Source organism: Crinia signifera, chromosome 3 (assembly GCF_055691185.1).
Source record: "Crinia signifera chromosome 3, ASM5569118v1, whole genome shotgun sequence".
Taxonomy (NCBI): Eukaryota; Metazoa; Chordata; class Amphibia; order Anura; family Myobatrachidae; genus Crinia; species Crinia signifera.
In genome coordinates, this window is record NC_139219.1 from 332,849,912 (window position 1) to 332,874,664 (window position 24,753).

The 24,753-nt window shown below is 51.0% G+C and overlaps 1 protein-coding gene across 2 annotated transcripts in view; it reads left to right on the forward strand.

The window, feature by feature from the left end:
- Positions 1-24,019, forward strand: part of ASXL2 (ASXL transcriptional regulator 2) — an 88,039-nt gene extending 64,020 nt beyond the window's left edge. For both annotated transcript variants that reach the window (XM_083178907.1, XM_083178908.1), the window contains 7 exons: positions 3,282-3,411; positions 5,082-5,222; positions 12,641-12,804; positions 14,650-14,746; positions 14,990-15,095; positions 15,310-15,994; positions 16,310-24,019. In XM_083178907.1, the coding sequence (XP_083035033.1) occupies positions 3,282-3,411; positions 5,082-5,222; positions 12,641-12,804; positions 14,650-14,746; positions 14,990-15,095; positions 15,310-15,994; positions 16,310-18,535 (3,549 nt within the window). In that variant the 3' untranslated portion in view covers positions 18,536-24,019. The remainder of the gene's footprint in view (positions 1-3,281; positions 3,412-5,081; positions 5,223-12,640; positions 12,805-14,649; positions 14,747-14,989; positions 15,096-15,309; positions 15,995-16,309) is intronic.
- Positions 24,020-24,753: the final 734 nt, after the last annotated feature.

Sequence of the window (24,753 nt, forward strand, 5' to 3'; positions counted from 1 at the left end):
AGGAAGAAGGCGTTTTACTCCATTCTTTTCTTGGTACCCAAACCAGACGGTTCTTTCAGGCCTATCCTGAACCTTCACTTGTATGTGGACCACTTCAGGAAGGACAGGACTTTTGAGCTTGGAACCAGGAGAATTCCTAGCATCTGTGGACATTCAAGACGCCTATTTGCACGTGCCTATATGCAAAGGACATCAGTCTTTGCTGCGTTTCGTGATAGGCGACTTACATCTGCAATTTCGGGCTGGCGACAGCTCCAAGGGTGTTCACGAAGATAATGGCGCTCATGGCAGCAGCTCTCAGACTTTGGGGAATTGTAATCATTCCGTATTTGGACGATCTTTTGTTCAAGGCGGAGTCAGCGGAGAAGTTGCAGGAGAATCTTTCAGCTGCAATTAATTTCCTGCAGAGCCATGGGTGGATATTAAATCTGCCGAAGTCCCAGCTGTGCCCCACTCAGAGGCTACAGTTTTTGGAAGTAATTCTGGATACACACCTTCATCGTGTGTTTCTTCCAGAAACAAAGGCCAGAGACATTTGTCAGTTAGTATTGACCATTCTGCAGTCGCCCGGTCCTTCAGTATGGCATTGTTTAAAACTACTGGGGAAGATGGTGGCGACTTTCTAGACCCTTCAGTACGCAAGGTTTCATTCAAGACCTTTCCAATGAAACATTCTTGCCAGTTGGTCGGGGAATCCGAAGTCCATGAAACAAGAAAGGGTTCCCCTGACTCAAGACACTCGGAATTCATTACTGTGATGGACGGATCTGGAATCCCTTTAATTGGGTCGCTCACTTTGGTCATGGGACTGGTTGGTGGTCACCACCGACGCCAGTCTCAGGGGCTGGGGAGCAGTAACCCTGATCCTGAGGTTGCAGGGTCTATGGTCCAGTGTGGAGACGTCCTTGCTGATCAATGTGCTGGAGCTGCGTGCAGTCTGGAAGACTCTTCTGCAGGTGGAAGAGTTTCTGAGGGGGTCTCCCATTCGAATCCAATCGGACAATGCCATGGCTGTGGCTTATCTGAACCACCAAGAAGGCGCTTGAAGCAGGATGGCGATGCAGGAAGTGTCTCGGATTTTTGGGTGGGCAGAGGCCAATATTAGGCTCTATCGGCTGTATTCATTCCGGGGTTTCGGAATGTGGAAGCAGATTTTCTCAGCAGAGCAGATCTCCTGGAAGGAGAATGCGTGTTACATCCGGAGGTGTTCCAATAAATTGTGGCTCATTGGGGACTCCCAAAGGTGGACTTAATGGTGTCCCGGCACAATCGTCAGGTATCCAGGTTCTGTGCGAGAACCAGGGATCCGTTGGCGTGGGCGGTGGATGCCATGACAGTGCCTTGGTGTTTCATCATAGCATATGTCTTCCCATCATTTCCCATGTTGGGATAGGTCCTCGAGAGTGAGGACGCAGGGAGCAACCATCATTCTAATAGCTCCGGATTGGCCAAGGAAATCTTGGTATTCTAACATTCTGAGCTTGTCGACCGCGTCATGGTGTCTTCTACTTCGACCAGACCTTCTCAAGCAAGGTCCCTTTCTTCATCAGGACCTAGCTCGGCTCAATTTGACGGCTTGGCTCTTGAAACCTTCATCTTAAAAAAGAAGGGTTTCTCGGACGCAGTGATCCGAACTAGGATTAGTGCAAGAAAACCAGTTTCTGCAGCTAATTATTATAGAGTTTGGAAGACTTACATTAGGTGGTGTGAGAGACAAAAAGTTCACACATCTAGGTTTAAAGTTTCAAGACTTCTGGAGTTTCTCCAGGATGGATTATCCACAGGCTTAAGCCTTCAATCCTTGAAGGTGCAGTTGTCGGCCTTGTCTATTTTCTTTCAAAAGAAAGTGGCCTTGTTGCCGGAGGTGAAACTTTCCTCCTTAAGCCTCCGTATCGACAACCAGTTGCACCTTGGGATTTATCTCTGGTATTATCTGTTCTGCAGAAACCACCTTTTGAACCATTAAGGTCGGCTGACCTTAAGTTTTTGACTTGGAAACTGACCTTTTTGTTGGCTATCGCTTCAGCAAGACGTGTATCTGAATTGGGGACCTTGTCTTGCATGTCTTCTTTTCTGGTGTTCCATGAAGATAGGGCTGTGTTGAGCACAATTCAAAAATGTTTGCCAAAAGTGGTATTCACTTTTCATTTAAACCAGGAAATTGTGCTTCCGGTGTTTAGTCCTCCAGAGGAGGTCAGGAATAGGGACAAACTAAAGAAATTGGATGTTGTTCGCGCCTTGCGCATTTATGTGGACAGAGTGAAGGAGTTTCGTAAAACTGACTTGTTATTGGTTCTGTATGATGTACATAAAAGAGGCTGACCAGCTTTTAAGCAGACCATTGCTTGGTGGTTAAGGTCGGTAATTGCCTTTGCCTACAATAAACAGACCAGTGCCCTCCAGAATTAATGCTCATACCACCAGGTCGGTTGCTGCCTCTTGGGCTGTGCGTCATGGGGCTACAGCGGAGAAGGTATGCAGGGCTGCCACTTGGTCATCTGTTCACACATTCACCAAATTCTCCAGGTTCCATGAGTTCACGTCGGAGGACGCTTCATGTGGACGAGCAGTGATGAGAACTGCAGACCTGAGCGTACCCTCCCAAAGGACCGGCTCTTGAACGTCCCATGGTTGAGCTGTGTCACCAGGATGGATGAAGGAGAAAAGGGGATTTTTGTAAGAACTTACCGTGCGAATCCCTTTCTCTGAATCCATCCTGGTGACACAGTGATCCGCTCAGTAAGTTATAGCGTTCATGTTTGTCATGTTATAATTACTGGATTGTGCATATTAATATGTTCAGGCGTTGTACTGAGTAATGTATCCTAGTGTGCTCTGGAAGTTGTACTGAGGAATGCTGGGATGCAGAAGGGAGGAACCTGCTCTCAAAGCTTTAGCATAGGTGCCTGGCTCCTGCGGACCCTCCTACATCCCATGGCTGAGCTGTGTCACCAGGATGGACTCAGAGAAAGAGATTCGAACGGTAAGTTCTTAGAAAAATCCCCTGATCAGTGCACTTGGTCCTAGTTACTGTGACGCCTCCTCTTCTCCTCATCCGACTTATTGCAGTAGTACACGCTGACCTTATACCCAGTGTACAGCTCTACACTGCTCAGCCTTGTAACCCCGTATAATCACTGCTGGTACAGTGCCAGGCTGGCAGCGCTGGGTATCAGGCCAGTACGGCTTGTGTGTGGGGAACCCCTGTACCCCCAATTCTGATGATGTATGTGTCATCGTGCACACACTCAATGTCTCTGCCGTCTGTCTCCACTCTGCAGGCTCTGAAGCAGCAGCAACAAAAGAAGCAGCGCAGAGCCGGGATGCCGGTCTCCTCCAGCCAGCACCTCCTACTGAAAGCTGTGAAGACCCCCAGCAGCGTCAGCCCTGCCAAGCCCACAGCACCTCACAGTATGTACACAGTGTAACCCCCCAGATGATCGGCTCCGCTCAGTGCGAGGGTAGGCGGCGTGGTAAGGAGAGGTGACCGGCTCCGCTCAGTGCGAGGGTAGGCGGCGTGGTAAGGAGAGGTGACCGGCTCCGCTCAGTGCGAGGGTAGGTGGCGTGGTAAGGAGAGGTGATAGGCTCCGCTCAGTGCGAGGGTAGGCGGCGTGGTAAGGAGAGGTGACCGGCTCCGCTCAGTGCGAGGGTAGGCGGCGTGGTAAGGAGAGGTGACCGGCTCCGCTCAGTGCGAGGGTAGGCGGCGTGGTAAGGAGAGGTGACCGGCTCCGCTCAGTGCGAGGGTAGGCGGCGTGGTAAGGAGAGGTGACCGGCTCCGCTCAGTGCGAGGTTAGGCGGCGTGGTAAGGAGAGGTGACCGGCTCCGCTCAGTGCGAGGTTAGGCGGCGTGGTAAGGAGAGGTGACCGGCTCCGCTCAGTGCGAGGTTAGGCGGCGTGGTAAGGAGAGGTGACCGGCTCCGCTCAGTGCGAGGTTAGGCGGCGTGGTAAGGAGAGGTGACCGGCTCCGCTCAGTGCGAGGTTAGGCGGCGTGGTAAGGAGAGGTGACCGGCTCCGCTCAGTGCGAGGTTAGGCGGCGTGGTAAGGAGAGGTGATGTGCTCCGCACCATGTAATGCGATATGCTCCGCTCTGTGTAATGCGATATGCTCCGCTCTGTGTAATGCGATATGCTCCGCTCTGTGTAATGTGATATGCTCCGCTCTGTGTAATGTGATATGCTCTGCTCTGTGTAAGGAGGGGTCACATGCTCTGCTCCGTGTAATGTGATATGCTCTGCTCTATGTAAGGAGGGGGTCACGTGCTCCGCACCTTGTAATGCGATATGCTCTGCTCTATGTAATGCGATATGCTCTGCTCCGTGTAAGGAGGGGGTCACATGCTCTGCACCTTGTAATGCGATATGCTCTGCTCTATGTAATGCGATATGCTCTGCTCCGTGTAATGCGATATGCTCTGCTCTATGTAATGCGATATGCTCTGCTCCGTGTAAGGAGGGGGTCACATGCTCTGCACCGTGTAATGTGATATGCTCCGCTCTGTGTAATGTGATATGCTCTGCTCTGTGTAATGTGATATGCTCTGCTCTATGTAATGCGATATGCTCTGCTCCGTGTAAGGAGGGGTCACATGCTCCGCACCGTGTAATGCGATATGCTCTGCTCTATGTAATGCGATATGCTCTGCTCCGTGTAATGTGATATGCTCTGCTCTATGTAATGCAATATGCTCTGCTCCGTGTAAGGAGGGGGTCACATGCTCTGCACCTTGTAATGCGATATGCTCTGCTCCGTGTAATGCGATATGCTCTGCTCCATGTAATGCGATATGCTCTGCTCTATGTAATGCGATATGCTCTGCTCCGTGTAAGGAGGGGGTCACATGCTCTGCACCGTGTAATGCGATATGCTCTGCTCCGTGTAATGTGATATGCTCTGCTCTATGTAAGGAGGGGGTCACATGCTCCGCACCGTGTAATGCGATATGCTCCGCTCTGTGTAATGCGATATGCTCTGCTCCGTGTAAGGAGGGGTCACATGCTCCGCACCGTGTAATGCGATATGCTCCGCTCCGTGTAATGTGCTCAGCTCATGAATAGCGTTGTGTCTGTGTCTCTTGTGTTTTAGCATGGGCAGCAAAGCGCACAGAAGTGGCATCTCGGACCCCGCCGATCACTGCGCCCACATCCACGTTGCCAGTGAAAGCGAATGACTCCGCACATGGGCTGGGGAAGAAAGCTCTGCAGCGGTCGGACAGGCTGCAGGCCAGTAAGTGTTCTGTAACATTGCGGAGCACACAGAGGGGTGGACAGCAGGATTCCTATAGAGTGTAGTATCGGGCGCCTTAGGATTGGGTGTAAGGTCGAGACGCTAACTCCAGGGAAGGTCAGGTCACCAAAAAACTATACAGTCCAATAAACAAGAGCGGCGCTAACAATAGCAATAGGTAGAATAATTCTATCCACGTTTGTTCCTGCGAAGGTTAAAACGCAGTAAAAATTCCTGTCATACTGTAAAACCATATTATTAATGGGACACACATCATACAATGTAAGCTGCTTGTTCCAGCATTGCTCAGTTCCTCACACAATACAAGTGTTGTAAGGGGCTCCCAGAATTGATGTTGGTATACGTCCCCACTGTCTCTGGTCCCGAATAAGATGGGAAGTGCCGCCGGAGGATTAGATCGGACACGAATAGCAGAGTCCGGTAAAGGAAGCTGGAGTCACAGGGTGGAGTCCAACGTACATGTAGGCCAATTATGTCTGTGTCTGGGGACGGCCCCTCGGGGAGGGGGGACTATGTCACTACTAGCCAGGAGTGTGTACGTCTGTGTCTGGGGATGGGGATTATGTCACTACTAGCCAGAAGTGTGTACGTCTGTGTCTGGGGATGGGGATTGTGATGATCCCGGGATCATGCAGCAGCGCAGCGCGACTTATGCCTCACGCAGAGCCCCGGGGTCACTCCGAGTTCCAAAGATCGCACAGGAATACACAATAGCAAAGGTACAAAAGTATTACCTTTATTTTACACACGGGTTATACATGTAAAATCAGCAATTACAGTCTATATACATTATATACAGAAAGGCCATCAGTATTAGTCACGTTATCAGAACCTTACCACGTTACCTTCAGATTAAGCTCAGATGGGCAGGACACGCTAGTCCACGACTCCCAGCGCTGGCTCTCATTCACATCTCTCCCCTCTCTCCCTGCAAACACCTACTTACATCCCAAAAGCCCCCCTCTCCCCCTCCCTCAGGAATTCTTAACCCTTCCTATGCTGGGTGCAGTTGCATGAATGTAACAGGGTCTCCTATTACCTGTCCAGGGGCTGATTAACTCGCTCCCTTCATCTGGCTTTGAAGCTTGTGTATGTGAGGGATTTCACACCTTCATGTAAACAGATCTCTTCTCTGGAGACTGACCCTGGTGTTATCCATCCTTTAGCTTCTTGTTATTTGGGGGGGAAGTGTATGTCTCTGCCACTACCTGTTGTCTCTGTTACTAAACAGCCTATAAAGAGGCCCTTTGATCCCTGAACCTAAGACTACACAAAATAAACACATTCCAATCTAATCATTTGGTCCATTCTAGCCAGACCATTTGTCTCCACATATACAGTTGCATTATTTGAGTAATATACATTTGGGAAGACTGCCATAATTAACTTCATAGTCACAAATCCCTTATTCATGATACCATCGCAGTTTACTAAGAACAGGACCTGGAGGCAGTGACGTAACCACGGGCAACGCTGATCCTCCCTCCCAGTTTCTCCTGTGCCCAGAAAACTATCTTCTTGCCTTCATATGCATATGTAACAGTATGGGATACAGTATACAAAGCTTTGGGAGCATATTACAGTCATTTACATAACATGAGGGAATATTTCCCTCCAGTAGCACACATACTCGGCCTAATGGAATAACCTATTTGGATTATTCAGTATAACATCCTATTATTGTCCGACATACAGCCCTGTGATGTCCCCTGTATACAGCAGTCTGGGGAACACAGCTCAGATATGAATACAGTCAGTGATAATATCCGGTTATCGCCGGCATTTCGCAATTCTCTTTGCTGAAGCGCAGAAAGAGGCGGGAGAACAACATATGACGGAAAGGGGCGTGGCCTGGTTCCGTCACACAGCACCCCTGTTGTTTACCGCCGCTGCGATTCACGGCTACACAATGTCCCTGCGTATTGCTTATCCCTGGCCCTCCTGGGCTCAGCCATTCACAGTTTGGCGCACAACCTCCAGTACTCCTGGTACAGGGTTTTCCACTGTCAGGTGGGAATGTTTCCTCCCCGCCTTCCCTTTTGGTTGTTCCTCCTCCCTCCGCCTCTGGCGCAACTGGGAGGGGCCCGATCTGTGCACGCAGACCAGCATCCGGGAACCTGGCCACTCTTAACAATAGTGCTGATGTTAACTGCAGAGGAGCGGCGGGTACCGACAATGTCCCTCCCTCAAACGCCTTCACATCCACCCCACTTGGGTCTGAAACCTCCCCCAGCCCCTGAAGCTGCTGGGCCTCCCCTGGGCAACCTTCCATCCATGTCTGTTCATCCACCTTGCAGGGCCTAAGCACACTCTGCCCCCACCTGCCCTCAGCAGTAGGCAGTGGCCCAGGGAATTCTCCTTCACACCATGGCTGCAGAAGAGCAGGGGGTATCCGCAATCCTTCCCTGGCTCTTCCCTCAAAAGCCCCCACAAACACCTCCCCCAGTTCTAGATGGTCCTCTGGACCCTTACGTGATGCTTGAAGGGCCTTGCTGGTGGGATCCTTCTCCCCCACCTCCCAGGGCCTGAGCACACCCAGCCTCCACCTGCCCTCAGCAGCAGGCAGCGGTCCTGGGGATTCTTCTTCACACAATGGCTGCAGAGAAGCAGGGGGTATCCGCAAGTCTCCCCCTGATTTACCCACAATCCCCCCCCTTGGGTCGAACACCTCCCCCAGCCCTTTGAACAATAACTGCTGGGCCTCCCCTGGGCAAACTTCCATCTTCCCCAGGGTGCACTGCTTCCCCAGCCTGGCTATGAGAGGGACTGGTGTGGTGGCATTGTACGGCAGCACTGCTGGCATCTCCCTTACAGCCCCAGGTGCAAACTCACATTCTCTTGCTCGTGCCATGCTGGGTGGTGAGGTGTCTTCCTCTGAGGCGCAGGGGGGTGATGAGCTATGCCTCTGACCATCCCCTCCATGTTTGCTTGCTTGGCTGCCTGTTTGCTGCAGCGGCTCCCCGGGCACATAATTACAGTCAGTCACTCTCGCAGGGGATTCACAGAAGCGCTGCACCCCAGCCTCGGCTCCCTGCTCTGGCACCCCGGTCACATACCTGCCTTTTGACTTCAGCTCCTCCTGGCTCTGATGGCTAAGTGGGAACAGTCCTGGATAATCCTCCTGGGGTGGTAGAGTGGCAGAGCACACACCAGACACATTTCCTTCCATCTCCCCCTGCTGAATATGCTGGGGCTCCTGGGGCAAGATGCCCTCATTCGCTGGGCCACTGGTGGTCATGTAGGGGAGAAGTACTGCCCCCTCTGCTGGGGCACAATCATTGCAGACCCCCTGGCCGCTAGTTTCAAAGTCTCCATCTCCCACATCTGCAAAAGGGAAGATGTACTGCCATTCTTCCTGGGGTGCCATTTTTGGGTGCACCCCCATCCGTTGGCTAGCTGCTTGGAGTAGTGGCTGACCATTGGTTTGTACCTCCTGTGGCGAGGACTCAGCCATCCCAGTCCCAGCCTCCAAGATCTGCTCTGCTCTGGGGCTATTCTCTGGGGCAGCCCCTGCACTGTATACTGGCACTGCTCCATCTATCATGGGCTCCATGTGCACCAGTCCGTCACCACCATGTGGGGCCACAGTGCCCAGCTCCGCCACACTACTTGGCACAATGCAGGGGGAATAAATATCCTCTTCCCGATATCCATCTGCCACAATCACAGTCCATGATGTTAGGGCTCCTTTAGAGTCCGGGGTCCCTGGTGCGATATCACAGGGACACTCCACAGCTAGTTCCTCATTTCCCAACTCACTGAATGGGAACAGTTCTGTGATTTCTCCCTGTGTCAGTGGGGGATCTAGTTCTGTGGCTCTCTGAGGATGCATGAGCCGCAGCAGCCGACGTTCCTCTGCCTCCACCCTCTGACACTGGTCCAGCCACTCTGGTGAATTCAGCTGTCCCTGTGCCAGGGCGACCCTCTCTGCATTCTCATAACAGTGCAGGAGACGCTGCAACTGCTCCTGGACACTTCTCAGTTCTCCTGGACACAGGACCCAGTTCCTATACGCGCTGAATGCATGTAGCGGGTCCTCTTGTTGCTCGTACACCCATTGGATAAGAGCGCAGTGTGAGCGGCCTTCAGGGGGTGTGCTGCATCGTAGCCTCCATTCGTCAGTTAGGTCCTCCAGACTCATTCTTGCTAATGGAGCTCCAGATTCTGCAGGCCACAGTTCCTCTGCCTCCCCCCCTGGGATCTCGGTAGTGGACCCCTCGGTCATCCACCCCGGTGGCACCATCAACTCCTCCTCCCTTTGAGTTCTCTTCGCGGGCTCCTTCCCAGGAACCACTTTACCCGGTGCTGGCACGCTGGCCTCAGCGATCCGGCTTCTATGCATTAGCTGATGCGTGGCGTTACTTACTTCTGTGACAAAAGCCTTCCACGCCACCGTATGCAGCAGGTTTCCTGCAGCAGCCTCAGATACATACTGCTCAAATTCATCGGTCAGGTAAGCTGCTTTCTCCTCTGTAGTAGCACCTGTCCATACATTAATCCACCGATATGCTGCTTCCCAATCCTCCCAGAGGGGCTGCATCAGCGTGGATGGGCTTCTCCAGTCCCATTCCTCAGCCAGACGACTCCATGACGATTCCTCATCTATGAGCCTCACTGCTCTGGGTGACTGTGGGCACCTCTTGCCTCTCTTTGGACGTCTCTGTCCTTTTCCTGGAGCCATTCTCCACACGGGCTGCACTCGTAGAGCTTGGTCAGCGTCACTTGCTGGACCCCCTTACGTCAGCTTCCGCTTCTGGGCCACGGCACACTCCGCCGTTCCCTCGCTTGCAGGGATTGTCCCCTGGACAAGCCGGCACTTAAGCGGAATTCTTCCCTCGCTTAATGCCCTCGCAAAGTATACTTTTTCTTCTCACCGGCATCCTTGTTAGGAACAATGGTTACCAGGTCCCTCAAACATGAGCTAATACTGGCCAATTACTGGCTATTGTGTTTCCAGAGCCTGGTCGCATCAAGATACGAGCCCCTAGCTCTCCCTCCTTTGGGTGTGCGATCCCCACCGCTTGCCACCAATTGTGATGATCCCGGGATCATGCAGCAGCGCAGCGCGACTTATGCCTCACGCAGAGTCCCGGGGTCACTCCGAGTTCCAAAGATCGCACAGGAATACACAATAGCAAAGGTACAAAAGTATTACCTTTATTTTACACACGGGTTATACATGTAAAATCAGCAATTACAGTCTATATACATTATATACAGAAAGGCCATCAGTATTAGTCACGTTATCAGAACCTTACCACGTTACCTTCAGATTAAGCTCAGATGGGCAGGACACGCTAGTCCACGACTCCCAGCGCTGGCTCTCATTCACATCTCTCTCCTCTCCCCCTGCAAACACCAACTTACATCCCAAAGGCACCCCTCTCCCCCTCCCTCAGGAATTCTTAACCCTTCCTATGCTGGGTGCAGTTGCATGAATGTAACAGGGTCTCCTATTACCTATCCATTGGCTGATTAACTCACTCCCTTCATCTGGCTTTGAAGCTTGTGTACGTGAGGGATTTCACACCTTCATGTAAACAGATCTCTTCTCTGGAGAGTGACCCTGGTGTTATCCATCCTTTAGCTTCTTGTTATTTGGGGGGGAAGTGTATGTCTCTGCCACTACCTGTTGTCTCTGTTACTAAACAGCCTATAAAGAGGCCCTGTGATCCCTGAACCTAAGACTACACAAAATAAACACATTCCAATCTAATCATTTGGTCCATTCTAGCCAGACCATTTGTCTCCACATATACAGTTGCATTATTTGAGTAATATACATTTGGGAAGACTGCCATAATTAACTTCATAGTCACAAATCCCTTATTCATGATACCATCGCAGTTTACTAAGAACAGGACCTGGAGGCAGTGACGTAACCACGGGCAACGCTGATCCTCCCTCCCAGTTTCTCCTGTGCCCAGAAAACTATCTTCTTGCCTTCATATGCATATGTAACAGTATGGGATACAGTATACAAAGCTTTGGGAGCATATTACAGTCATTTACATAACATGAGGGAATATTTCCCTCCAGTAGCACACATACTCGGCCTAATGGAATAACCTATTTGGATTATTCAGTATAACATCCTATTATTGTCCGACATACAGCCCTGTGATGTCCCCTGTATACAGCAGTCTGGGGAACACAGCTCAGATATGAATACAGTCAGTATAACATATTATTATTGTCCGACATACCGCCCTGTGATGTCCCCTGTATGCAGCAGTCTGGGGAACACAGCTCAGATATGAATACAGTCAGTATAACATCCTATTATTGTCCGACATACCGCCCTGTGATGTCCCCTGTATACAGCAGTCTGGGGAACACAGCTCAGATATGAATACAGTCAGTATAACATCCTATTATTGTCCGACATACCGCCCTGTGATGTCCCCTGTATACAGCAGTCTGGGGAACACAGCTCAGATATGAATACAGTCAGTGATAATATCCGGTTATCGCCGGCATTTCGCAATTCTCTTTGCTGAAGCGCAGAAAGAGGCGGGAGAACAACATATGACGGAAAGGGGCGTGGCCTGGTTCCGTCACAGGGATTATGTCACTATTAGCCAGGAGTGTGTACGGTCTGTGTCTGGGAATGGGGACTATGTCACTATTAGCCAGCAATGTTTGTACGGTCTGTGTCAGGGGACTGAAGCTCGGGGAGGGGGGACTATGTCACTATTAGCCAGGAAAGTGTACGGTCTGGGGATGGGGACTATGTCACTATTAGCCAGCAATGTTTGTACGGTCTGTGTCAGGGGACTGAAGCTCGGGGATGGGGACTATGTCACTATTAGCCAGCAATGTTTGTACGGTCTGTGTCAGGGGACTGAAGTTTGGGGAGGGGGGACTATGTCACTATTAGCCAGGAGTGTGTACGGTCTGGGGATGGGGACTATGTCACTATTAGCCAGCAATGTTTGTACGGTCTGTGTCAGGGGACCGAAGCTCGGGGTGGGGGGACTATGTCACTATTAGCCAGGAAAGTGTACGGTCTGTGTCTGTGTCTGAGGACTATGTCACTATTAGCCAGCAATGTTTGTACGGTCTGTGTCAGGGGACTGAAGTTTGGGGAGGGGGGACTATGTCACTATTAGCCAGGAGTGTGTACGGTCTGGGGATGGGGACTATGTCACTATTAGCCAGCAATGTTTGTACGGTCTGTGTCAGGGGACTGAAGTTTGGGGAGGGGGGACTATGTCACTATTAGCCAGGAGTGTGTACAGTCTGGGGATGGGGACTATGTCACTATTAGCCAGCAATGTTTGTACGGTCTGTGTCAGGGGACTGAAGCTCGGGGAGGGGGGACTATGTCACTATTAGCCAGGAGTGTGTACGGTCTGTGTCCAGGGTCTAAAACATGGTTCCCTTCTCGTTTTTAGGACACCTAAAAAGAAGTAAATGTGCGGAGATTGATGTAGAGACCCCGGAGTCGATCCTGGTGAACACGAACCTGCGGGCGCTGATAAATAAGCACACTTTCTCCCTGCTCCCGCAGGACTGTCAACAGAGACTCCTCCCACTGCTGCCGGAAGTGGACCAACCGGTGAGCTGCTGCCCCCTGCTGTCTGCAGCTTATAGTGTACTGCCTCGGGGTGGTTCAGCTGGGCTGGTTTTGGGGATATCCTACACTGTAGACTTGAACCCTTAGAATGTTAGGGACATACATAATGTAGGAATAGTGCAGCTGCATCGTCTTTCTGTGCGTGTGTGTGGCACTACAAGTCTCAGCAAGGTTGCACCTCATTACATAGGGCGGGCAGACTAGCACCTGCCCCCCCCCCCCCATGTAAATAGTGATTAACCCCCCAGTAGAGAGCCTGACTGGACCTAGTTACTTAAAAGTGGGTGTGGCCTAATTGTGGGAGGCGTGGTCATGCACACATATATTTATTAACAGTTTCTTATATAGCGCAGCATATTCCATTGCACTTTACAATAGGAGACAGTGATACAACAAATGGTATTTACAGACAGTCAGAGGTATGAGGGCCCTGCTCGCAAGCTTACAATCTATAGGGAAATAGGCATTAATTCCACCTTAGAATAAAATACAGAAAAATAGTCCTGTAAGCCCCTCCCGAGCCACACTCCAGCCCAACACACGGCAGCATTTGCTGGGGAGAGGAGAGCTGCTGCAGCTAACAGGTAACTGGGCCCCAAAATCACACCTGTGCCCAGGTGATTGGTGCCATTGCCCCCCTCCCCCCAAAATCCTTCTACCTCCTCTCCCCCTGCTATCCGTCTTACTCCATATTCCCTATTGTACTTCTCCCCCTCTCCCCGAATTGCTACCCCTGCCCTCGTACCCCCTATTTCCGCCAGCTGATCTCTTATTTTCTCTCTCTCTCCCCCCCATGCTATGCCTCTTTTCCATCTTTCTGTTCTTCCTCCATGCCCAGTAGGGGAAGTGTGAGGGTGTAAGCGGTAAGAGTATTGGATTTGTGAGGGTGTACAGGTGGGGGGGGGGGGGGGGGGGGTGTAAGGGTGTACCAGTGGGAGTAGGAGGATGCAAGGGTGTAACTGGTGGGAGTATGGGAGGCACGGTTGTAACCGGTGGGAGTATGGGATGTGTGTGAGAGTGTACCATTGGGAGTAGGGGAGGTGTGAGGGTGTACTGGTAGGAGTATTGAACTGTGAGGGTGTAACCGGTGAGAATGCGGGGGATTTCTGAGAGTGTACCGGCGAGAATGCGGGAGGTCCAAGGGTGGAACAGGTGGGAGTAGAGGAGGTGCGAGGGCGTCACAGGTGGGAGTAGGGGAGGTGCGAGGGCGTCACAGGTGGGAGTAGGGGAGGTGCGAGGGCGTCGCAGGTGGGAGGAGGGAAGGTGCGAGGGCGTCGCAGGTGGGAGTAGGGGCTGCGCGGGGGCGTCGCAGGTGGTAGTAGGGGAGGCGCGGGGGCGTCGCAGGTGGGAGTAGAAGAGGCGCGGGGGCGTCGCAGGTGGGAGTAGAAGAGGCGCGGGGGCGTCGCAGGTGGGAGTAGGGGAGGCGCGGGGGCGTCGCAGGTGGGAGTAGGGGAGGCGCGGGGGCGTCGCAGGTGGGAGTAGGGGAGGCGCGGGGGCGTCGCAGGTGGGAGTAGGGGAGGCGCGGGGGCGTCGCAGGTGGGAGTAGGGGAGGCGCGGGGGCGTCGTAGGTGGGAGTAGAAGAGGCGCGAGGGCGTCGCAGGTGGGAGTAGGGGAGGTGCGGGGGCGTCGCAGGGGAGGTGCGGGGGCGTCGCAGGTGGGAGCAGGGGAGGTGCGGGGGCGTCGCAGGGGAGGTGCGGGGGCGTCGCAGGTGGGAGTAGGGGAGGTGCGAGGGCGTCGCAGGTGGGAGTAGGGGAGTTGCGGGAGCGTCGCAGGTGGGAGTAGGGGAGGTGCGGGACAAGGTGTAATGCCGGCTCTGCTCTCTCACAGGCCGGGCCCGATGGAATCCTGAAACTGAGCAGCTCGGCCCTAAATAACGAGTTCTTTACCTCGGCATCCCAGAGCTGGAAGGAGCGGCTGGCGGAAGGTGAGGTGATGAGGTGTGAGGTATGGGGCTCATTCTCTAGCTGTATCCTCCGCAAATATCTCTGTCCAGTGTTTCTTAACTGGCTATATAGTCATCATTTTCTTAAATATTAAACTATGACCTACTGCCCGAAACCAGAGCTGAAATCCCTGCACCTGTCTGAGTTCCTGCCATTATACCTGCCTGCTGTCTGTGAGCTTTCATGTGATGCGTCCGTGTAGTAAATGGTGGTGTCTGCCGCAGGTGAATTCACGCCAGAAATGCAGCTACGAATCCGCCAGGAGATTGAGAAGGAGAAGCGGGTGGAATTGTGGAAGGAACAGTTCTATGAGGGTTATTACGGAGAGAAGTAAGTACCAGGCCCTGCCGCGCCACGATATGGTGTGTGTGTGTTACTACTGATTGCCAGCTCTCTGTGATAATACCGGCAGTATACAGACAACCATAAGCTGTGTGACTTGGCCGCGCTATTCTATGCTTTCCTAGACATTGATGTTCACTCTCCATTCTTCTGAGCTTTGATCCATCGTATCTCATTGTTCTTTTTCCTTTTTCTGTTGAAGTTCTGGGCTGAGCATTGAGGACTTCAATGAGTTGACAGCAGAAGATGAAAACCAGGGCCCAATCTCCTCACCCAAAGTACACACTACACCGGAGCCTGAGAATGTGAGCCACAGGTCCCCAGCCTGTACCCCTGTGGATGACCACTTCTCTGTGAAGGCTGAAGATCACCAGCAGAAGATGATCCCACCTGAATTACCAGAGACTACAGAAGCCATAGCACAGCCAACAAAGCCTGACGAAGACATCACAGATGAGGTCATTTCTACTGACCGCACTCAGAAGTCAGCAGAAGCTAAACCAGATGGTACCACTGAGGACAAGGTGGAAGCAAAGGCCGAAGCACCCCCAACTTGTGAATCCAAAGATGTGGATGAGAAGAGTTATATTTGTTTGACACCAAGCACACCAAAGAGCCCGTCCCTCATCCAGTCGCACAGAGCACTTTCCAGCAAGGACGACCTTCACAAGGACTCAAGTGAGGCCGAGTCACCAGAAAAGGTGGATGCCGCAGTCAGTAGCGGGGCCAAGAGACGGTTGGACATTAGTGAAGACTTTCTGGCTGGCACTGAGAAGAGTCCACGTTTGATGGGAGATAGCCAGCCCCAGAAGTCATTTCGTGCCTTATCTCGGGCCTTCTCCGAACCGGCACAGCGGGCACCGGAGCAGAAGCTATCTCCACCCCAGGTAACCTTTAGGTGGCAGTTCTATTTATTATTCGTTATTAGTTTGTCGTTTCACTCACATATGGGGGGTTACATTAATTTCTAGGATTTAGATACGTGCACAGTTGGATGCTTAGTAATCTACCCGCCCACCTGCAAATGACCCCCCTTTTCTAAACCAAAAGTGCCCATATCTGTTTGTTACAAGCTGTAGATGGGATGGGAATTATGAAGTTGGGTCTAAGACATAACAAGCTTTGTGTTCATCTTCTTGTCCTCTCCTCTTCACCCAGTGAAGACGTGAATGCTTAACTTTGTTTTTTTTCTTCTGGTTTAGATACCGTGGACGTACCCCAAGCCATTTCTTAGCAGCCAGGTCTCTCACAGGCCTATCTTTCCCATCACCGGTACCAGTCCTGGCAGAACCGGAGCCCGTACACTGGCAGACATCAAGGCCAAAGCTCAGTTGGCCAGAGCACAAAGAGCAGCAGCCATTGCTGCCCATGGTGGGTCCATCCCTGGTCCTGGCCCCGGGGGAGGAGCATGCTCTGTGGGTGGAGCCAGGGTTCACCCAGAGCAGAGCAGAAACAGACTCCTTAGCCTGGGAAGTACTGGAAGAGGGAGAAGTGAAAGGGGAACTCCACCCCCTACATCATGCAGCCAATCTCCAGCGGAAGTCAAGAGCACAGTGCAGGCACCGGCTCACAGTGCAGCAAGAACACAGCTACTGCAGAAACTCAACATGCAAACCACATTAGCCAATACAACAACTGGAGCCACGAGAAACCTTCTGCAAGCCCCGGAAAGGGACTGCTCTCTCCTCAGTCCAAAGGTGAACCTGCCATCTCAAGCAGCAAATGCTCCTTCAAAGCCCTCCGGGCCTGCAAAAGCCATGGTCCACTGTGAAAGTCCCCTCCATGCCGACAGAGTCTCATTTCCTCAAAGCACAGATATCTCATCCATGTGGAGCACAAAGGGACCTGGTGACCAATTTCCACCAATACCTGCCACACCAGGTTCCTCCGCCCCAGGCAAGCAACAAGCAGAAGCTTGTTTGGTCAAGGCTAATAACACAACACAAGGGATGAGTAAGTTGCCATCTGGCCGAGCCCCGGACCCCATGCTTAAACCTCTGCAGTTGGAGACTCCTAGCGAGCAGGCAACGAAGTCCAGCTCCAACATTCCTGCAAATAACCCGCTGGTTACCCGGCTATTGCAAGGCCAGAACGTCCCATTAGAGCAAATTTTACCCAGGTCTCTAACTAAAGTGGAATTGAAGACTTTGCCCTTCTCATCAGAAAGACCACCCAATGTTAGCACAGTGACTGTTCCTCAGGGGCTGGACTCTAGGGAAGAACTGGAAAGACCATCACAAATGGCTGCTCAACAGCTAGAGAGATTTTTTTACCACAACCGGCAACTTCCATCAAGCCAAAGGATCTGGCAGCTGTTTTCAGGAAAGGACTTGGCACGCACCAGTAACAATCAAATGCAAGTACCAGAGGCATCCACCACAAACCAGGAGCAACTTCTGCAGTCTCTGATCAGAAAGGTGTGGCAGGAGAACTCCACGACTCCGCAACAGGCATCCGCCTTCAAAGTGACTGAGTGCACACCCCCGACGGAGACTCTCTCTCAGAGGTTCATGCTTGGTTTTGTCTGGAGACGGACATCAAAGCCAGCCATGTCTGGCCACTATCTTCTCAACATCTCCACATATGGAAGGGTTCCAGAAGCCTTCAGACGAGCTCAGTATGGAAACACAGAGCCCAATGTGTGCGTGAATGATCCTGACCACCTAGACAACATGGGTGATGATATGGACTCTGTTACGGAGAGTGGTGAGGAGGACACTGAGTCTGAGGAGAGCACGGAGGAATGTGGCTCCCCTGCCACTAAACCAGACATTCGCTCTGAAATCTCCTGGTCTCCAAAATCTGAATTTCCCTCTAACAACCAAGTTCCCAATGAGACGGCAAAAGCCAAACTTCCCCAAACATTGAATGTGAAGGAGACGGTCCAGATTGTTACCAAAGGTAGCATCTATAATGAGTCCACGATAGCCAGAGATCTGATCCAGGCTGCCCAAGCTAAAATGGCCAACGTCCTGGGTGTAAGGTTGAAACACGATGCCTCTGACGTGTTTGGAAGGCCCGCATCTTCTTCGCTCCACCACCCAGCGTTGCCCAGGACTTGTGGCAATACCGCCGGTCTCATTGGATCCAGTTATGGCGGCACCATCAACATCTCCACCGCACCGGACGGACTGCAAAGGCCCTCTCTTCCCACAGGTGTGAATTTTAGCTCATCCAATGCCGACAATGTGGTGTCCTTCTCTGTGACGGTGACAACTATCCCTTCCAGTCAGAGTGTAAGCTCCGGTGGCCAGGAGCAGCCCATTTCTGTCCAGACTTACACAGAGGACACGGATATAGAAATGGCCCCTTCCAAATGCTACTGCCGGCTGAAAGCCATGATCGTGTGTAAGGGGTGTGGTGCGTTTTGCCATGACGATTGCATCGGCCCCTCCAAACTGTGCGTCTCCTGTCTGGTGGTGCGGTGACCCCGTCACAATAAGGCTTTCTCCCCGGGCTACCAGAACTGGCTAGCTTTTCCTTTTTGCATAATGATCAGGGTTGTAGTCAGACCCCAGCTTTGGGGCAGATCTACGCCCACTGGAACTCTTATGATCTTGGCGGGTACGTTGTAGGGTTCTAGGTGACCCTAAAATTGATCATGACAAACGTTTGCACTTAATTCTGTAAATAGCATTGAAAGTTTTTTTTTTTTATAGAAATTTTAATTTCATGACCAGATTTCCAAAGACTGAGACACAAGAAAGCAATATTCCTCAGCCCGCCTTCCCCTTCTGTTCCCCATCATGCACTATGGAAGATACGGGATCCTCCATTTAAGCAATAATTTGAAACTACCTAAAGTTTGCACCAGATGTGTACCCCATGTTATATACAGGTAGGATAGGGAAAAGTGTACTTGTTCTGCGACCAGCCTGCCCACCAGTGTATATATAATGTGGGGGGTGCGTGTGTGGGACATTGCCACTTGACCACCATCGGTTATAATACAGTGGCATTGTTTGTTTGTGTGTGTGTGTGTGTGTGTGTGTGTGTGTGTGTGTGTGTGTGTGTGTGTGTGTGGGAGGGACATTGATACACTATCGGGGTAGGCAGACCCTCACCTGTCATCCTCCAGTATTATCACTATGGAAATAGAATAATACATAGAAGATATTTATAGCTTTTAAATATCATTATTCCTAAAATGTATCTAGTCTTAACCCAATATATCTGCATTGTGCCCGGTTGGAATTAAAGGGAGTGACCAGAGGGGAGGTAGCTCTGAGCTCCGCCTCCCCTCGGTGGGGGCTTGGATTTACTGTAGCCAGTAAAACTGCAAACCACTGCACAAGGGGAGGAGCTATCAGATCTGCCTCACTGAGGGGGAGTGGCTTGCTGCAGAGTCAGGTGACATCCCTGGAAGTTCCCTGGCACGCAACCAGGAGGCGCTAACATGAAGGAGAAGCTGGTGACCAACACCGATAACATGTGGGTGAGTGAGTGAATTGTGATATATAGAGATATATAATGTAACAAAGTATATAACGCTCACATGACCCCTTGGGCTCGTGTGTGTAAATCTGGTGCCACCATTGCTCTCACCGCACGTCACTGGTGTAGACCTATTACTCCTGGAACCTGAGATTATTCTATATCCCATTAGAGTCTTGGTGGTCCGTGAGTGTAATATATAATAGGAGAGCTGTTGGTTTGGGATCAGGGTACAGGGAGAAGGTTATATAACGTTATGTATATAATGACTGATAGGATTTGGCCAGCACTGTGATAATTATTTTCCTGCCAACCCTGCTCAGTCAGGTTGATGAAAAGCCATAGTACAGAGCCTTGCAGTACCTCCACCTGCCCAGTGAGGGGCGCCATACTGACCTGTTTGGCTTCTGTATAAGTGTCACCTCAGGGTGGTTACTGGGTCAGTGGTATTTGTTAGCCCATCTCCACCACGCCCCATACACCAGGTCTGTAAGATACGTACCCCAGCGGTCTCTGGGAATTCTCATCGGAGTGACCAATTTCCTCACCTCCCTCTTGGTTGCATTGTGCGGCCATCAGCTGGGTCCATGTGCCCGGGGTCAGGGCGAAGCTTGGATCCACATGCAGGTGAATGAGATGAACCCTAATAACGTGATCCCATCTGTCTGGTCCAGCAGCGCAGTGTACGTGTATTACCTGTGAAGTGCCTTTATAACCCAATCCACACCTGTCCGGGAGGTGTGGGGTGGGGGGTACGTCTGCTCCAATGGGGGAATTCTTCCTTCATTTGCTGAATATTGCCCCCAAAAAGAGCGTTTGTTGCTAGTGATGGTTTTCCGATGACATCCTGCATGTGGACCAATGGCTGCCATAGTGAGGATAGGCACGCCTCGGTCAATATGGAAAGCACTTCATAATGAGCGCATTCATTCACTGCAGTGTAAACTTTCAATATTCAGCATAATTGCAATATGAGAAGATAAGTACTATATTAAAGTGGCCTATTCACTGTAGTGATTATGAGGCGCTCCTGTGAGGTTTCAGGGCAGTACACACAATGCAGGGAGATGTTGGGGTGCTTGTCTGAGGTTCCAGAAACGTACACACAATATGGGGAGATGTTGGGGTGCTCCTGTGAGGTTTCAGGACAGTACACACAATGCAGGGAGATGTTGGGGTGCTTGTCTGAGGTTCCAGAAACGTACACACAATATGGGGAGATGTTGGGGTGCTCCTGTGAGGTTTCAGGACAGTACACACAATGCAGGGAGATGTTGGGGTGCTTGTCTGAGGTTCCAGAAACGTACACACAATATGGGGAGATGTTGGGGTGCTCCTGTGAGGTTTCAGGACAGTACACACAATGCAGGGAGATGTTGGGGTGCTTGTCTGAGGTTCCAGAAACGTACACACAATACGGGGAGATGTTGGGGTGCTCCTGTGAGGTTTCAGGACAGTACACATAATAAGGGGGGGGGGGAGTTGGGGTGCTTGTCTGAGGTTCCAGAAAAATGTACACACAATACAGGGAGATGTTGGGGTGCTCCTGTGAGGTTTCAGGACAGTACACTAATATAAGGGGGGGGGGGGAGTTGGGGTGCTTGTCTGAGGTTCCAGAAAAATGTACACACAATACAGGGAGATGTTGGGGTGCTCCGGTGACGTTTCAGCACAGTACACACAATACAGGGAGATGTTGGAGTGCTCCTGTGAGGTTCCGGAACACATCTACACAATATAGGGAAGTGAAGATTACAAATGGTTTAGTAAATAAACAGTTTTCCCTTTGATTTCAATGGGCCCATCCATTTCCTTGGTCATACATTTCCCTTGTGTATCACTGACAAGTGGGCCATTTCTGCAGTTTGGTGTCCGGCACATTGTAGGTCAGATGCTGGGATAAGGAAATCTACCAGTAATGACAGTAACCTAATGTCTGCCAGTCACTATATAGGTGATATCCCGGGAATATCACACCCAGACGAGTACAGTACTAATGGTATCCGGACTGATCATAGATTGACTCTAGGTCGACAGTTGTAAGATTGTCCACTATTGGTCGACAGTGAACAGGTTGCCAGCCTAAAGGTCGACATTCATTTTTTTTTACAAAATTTTGAGCCGACCTGTGCCGAAAGTTATTTCATACCCTACCATCCACAACGGCGTGGAGGGAGAATATACGAGTGTGCCGAGCGCAGCGAGCCATGCACGGGGACGCGGTGCACTAAAACAGTGTCCATGTCGACAGACATGAAAAACTCATGTTGACCTTTTGACCCCGTCGACCATTAGTGGAGGACCATATGACTGTAGACCTAGAATTGTAGATGTAATGTACGGTAACCTTGCTCATTGGCCGTTATCAGAGATATCTCCAGTATGCCGGATGCAATATTCCACTGCCACTGTCACTAGGTCCGGCATCTAATCACAGTGGTGATCAGTTACATCTGCCCCCCTGCAGTGCAGCATGGCGGTACCCCGGTGCTCAGTTACTGGCTGCTTCTGCATGTAGCCCACACATGCTAGGCAGCTTCATTGTCACACTGCAATGTAGATCTGAGCTAGGACACCACCTCCCAAATCCAAACCTCTCCTCCTTGCATGTTACATCTGCCCCCTTTAGCTGCAGCCAGTGCTGTCATTGTGAGGAGGTAACGGAACGCTGGTAACCATGCAGGCTGCATCGTGATCTCGTGCGCACAAAATGGGCGCTGTACACATTCTGCAATATTGTACACGATTGTTACGATTTATATCCGTTCCGTACGATACTGTATAATGTGTACACTCCGTGCATCTTCTGAGACGGCAGGATAGTGCTCTGCACATTGTATAGTGTGTACATGAGACATCACATGTCCGGGAGAGAAGGGGAATTCTGTACCGTGTCTGATCACATCCCATCCTTCTAATGTGTATAGAGCCATGCTGCGTGATTGTTACTCAGGGATTATGGGCGGACCGGTAGGCAACACTGTACGCTGATAGTTATATATGCCAGGCTGCCAGCGGGCGGCTCCGTTGCGGTTGTGAATTGGCGAGCACATCAGAATCCACAAGTACTGGTCCTCTCTGACATCGCCCACTTCCTGCTGCGTATCGTTCTGGGTACGTGGGAATAGACACAGGGCAGGAGGAACCCGGGCACGTGTCGGGACACTTTTTGTGCACTTAAAGAGTTTTTACATTTTTTTTATTACTATAAAGAATTTTATATTTTAAATGGTATTCTCTAATCCCTGAAAACCAGGGCGGATATTGTGGTATCCAGGCATTAATCTATACCACAGCTTCTCAAACTCGGTCCTCAGGACCCCACGCAGTGCATGTTTTGCAGGTCTCCTCACAGAATCACAAGTGAAATAATTAGCTCCACCTGGGGATCTTATAAAATGTGCCAGTCAGTAATGAGTGCACCTGCCGGGTGACCTGGAAACCGAGGACTGTGTGGGGTCCTGAGAACCGAGTTTGAGAATCACTGATCTACAGGAATGTACTGGGAGTCTGTCGCTACGGTGGGCTCTTCCTGCCATGTGCGTTACACTACAGGCCAGACCGGACCCTGACACATGCCAGAGGTTTAGAGCTGCCCGTAGAGGGGTCAAGGCCGGCAGGCCCGATGTACCATGCCCAGATTGGCACACTTGTGTGGAATCGAATTTCCCCATTGAATCATGTTGCTGATACAGGCCATGGTGTTCTCTTCTGTATGGGGAATAAAAGTTACATGCCAGCAATGTGACACTGGCATATACAGCGGCCAGGCTGCTACCTACTGACCTGTGCCACTCGCCTTGGGTCCTGCTGATGGCCACCCGTTATCTCACAGCCTTCAGGAACATGGGTGTAGCAAGTGGGACGCAGAACCTGCGCTCCGCTGTACGACGGAGCCATACGAGTAATGGGGGGAAGCAGGGGCTCCCTTCGGGTGACCGACTTTATATTAGCACTATGTATTCGGCTGCAAAAAATCTATAAAATAATATTGAATCATGCGTATAATAATATATTTGGTGTAATATATATTTACATTTCTATAAGAGGATTAGAGTTTATATAGAGGGTAACGTGCTGATTATTAGCCAGGTGAATCTCATAGAACTATAAGCTCTTAGTTTACAAGGGACACGACCAGATTTGGGGTTTCCCAGCCAGGAGGACGGTTCCGCCCTCTCTGGGGTCTGTGAATGTTTTTAATAAAGGGACTGTTATAAATGGGAAGCGAGGGTATGTACAGAGGCGCGGCCGAGCGCCTTCCGCAGATAAAGCCTATTTTTTCATACTGTAGAGAGAGACAAACAATCATGTATGTAATATAATAATACGTTATAAGGAGGGTGTTATGTACCTGTATATTATATATATATATATATACACACATACAATTATGTGCATTTCTAACTTTACATATTCTTTATTTTAGAATGTATTTGTAAGCAATGATGAAATAAAAAGTTGAATTTTGTTGTGACGATGTGTGTGTGTGTCATTGGTATGTGTCTCTCTGGTCATACATAGGGTACAAGGGGGACATGGTCACCACTAATAGTATCCCACACAGCCCACCTACATAGGGTACAGGGGGACTGCGGTCACCACTAATAGCATCCTACACAGCCCACCTACATAGGGTACAGGGGGACCGCGGTCACCACTAATAGCATCCTACACAGCCCACCTACATAGGGTACAGGGGGACTGCGGTCACCACTAATAGCATCCTACACAGCCCACCTACATAGGGTACAGGGGGACTGCGGTCACCACTAATAGCATCCCACACAGCCCACCTACAGAGGGTACAGGGGGACTGCGGTCACCACTAATAGCATCCTACACAGCCCACCTACATAGGGTACAGGGGGACTGCGGTCACCACTAATAGCATCCTACACAGCCCACCTACATAGGGTACAGGGGGACCGCGGTCACCACTAATAGCATCATACACAGCCCACCTACATAGGGTACAGGGGGACTGCGGTCACCACTAATCGCATCATACACAGCCCACCTACATAGGGTACAGGGGGACCTCGGTCACTACTAATAGCATCCCACCTACATAGGGTACAGAGGGACGGAGATCACCACTAATCGTATCCCACACAGCCCACCTAAATAGGGTAGAGGGGGACCGCGATCACCACTAATAGCATCATACACAGCCCACCTACATAGGGTACAGGGGGACCTCGGTCACTAC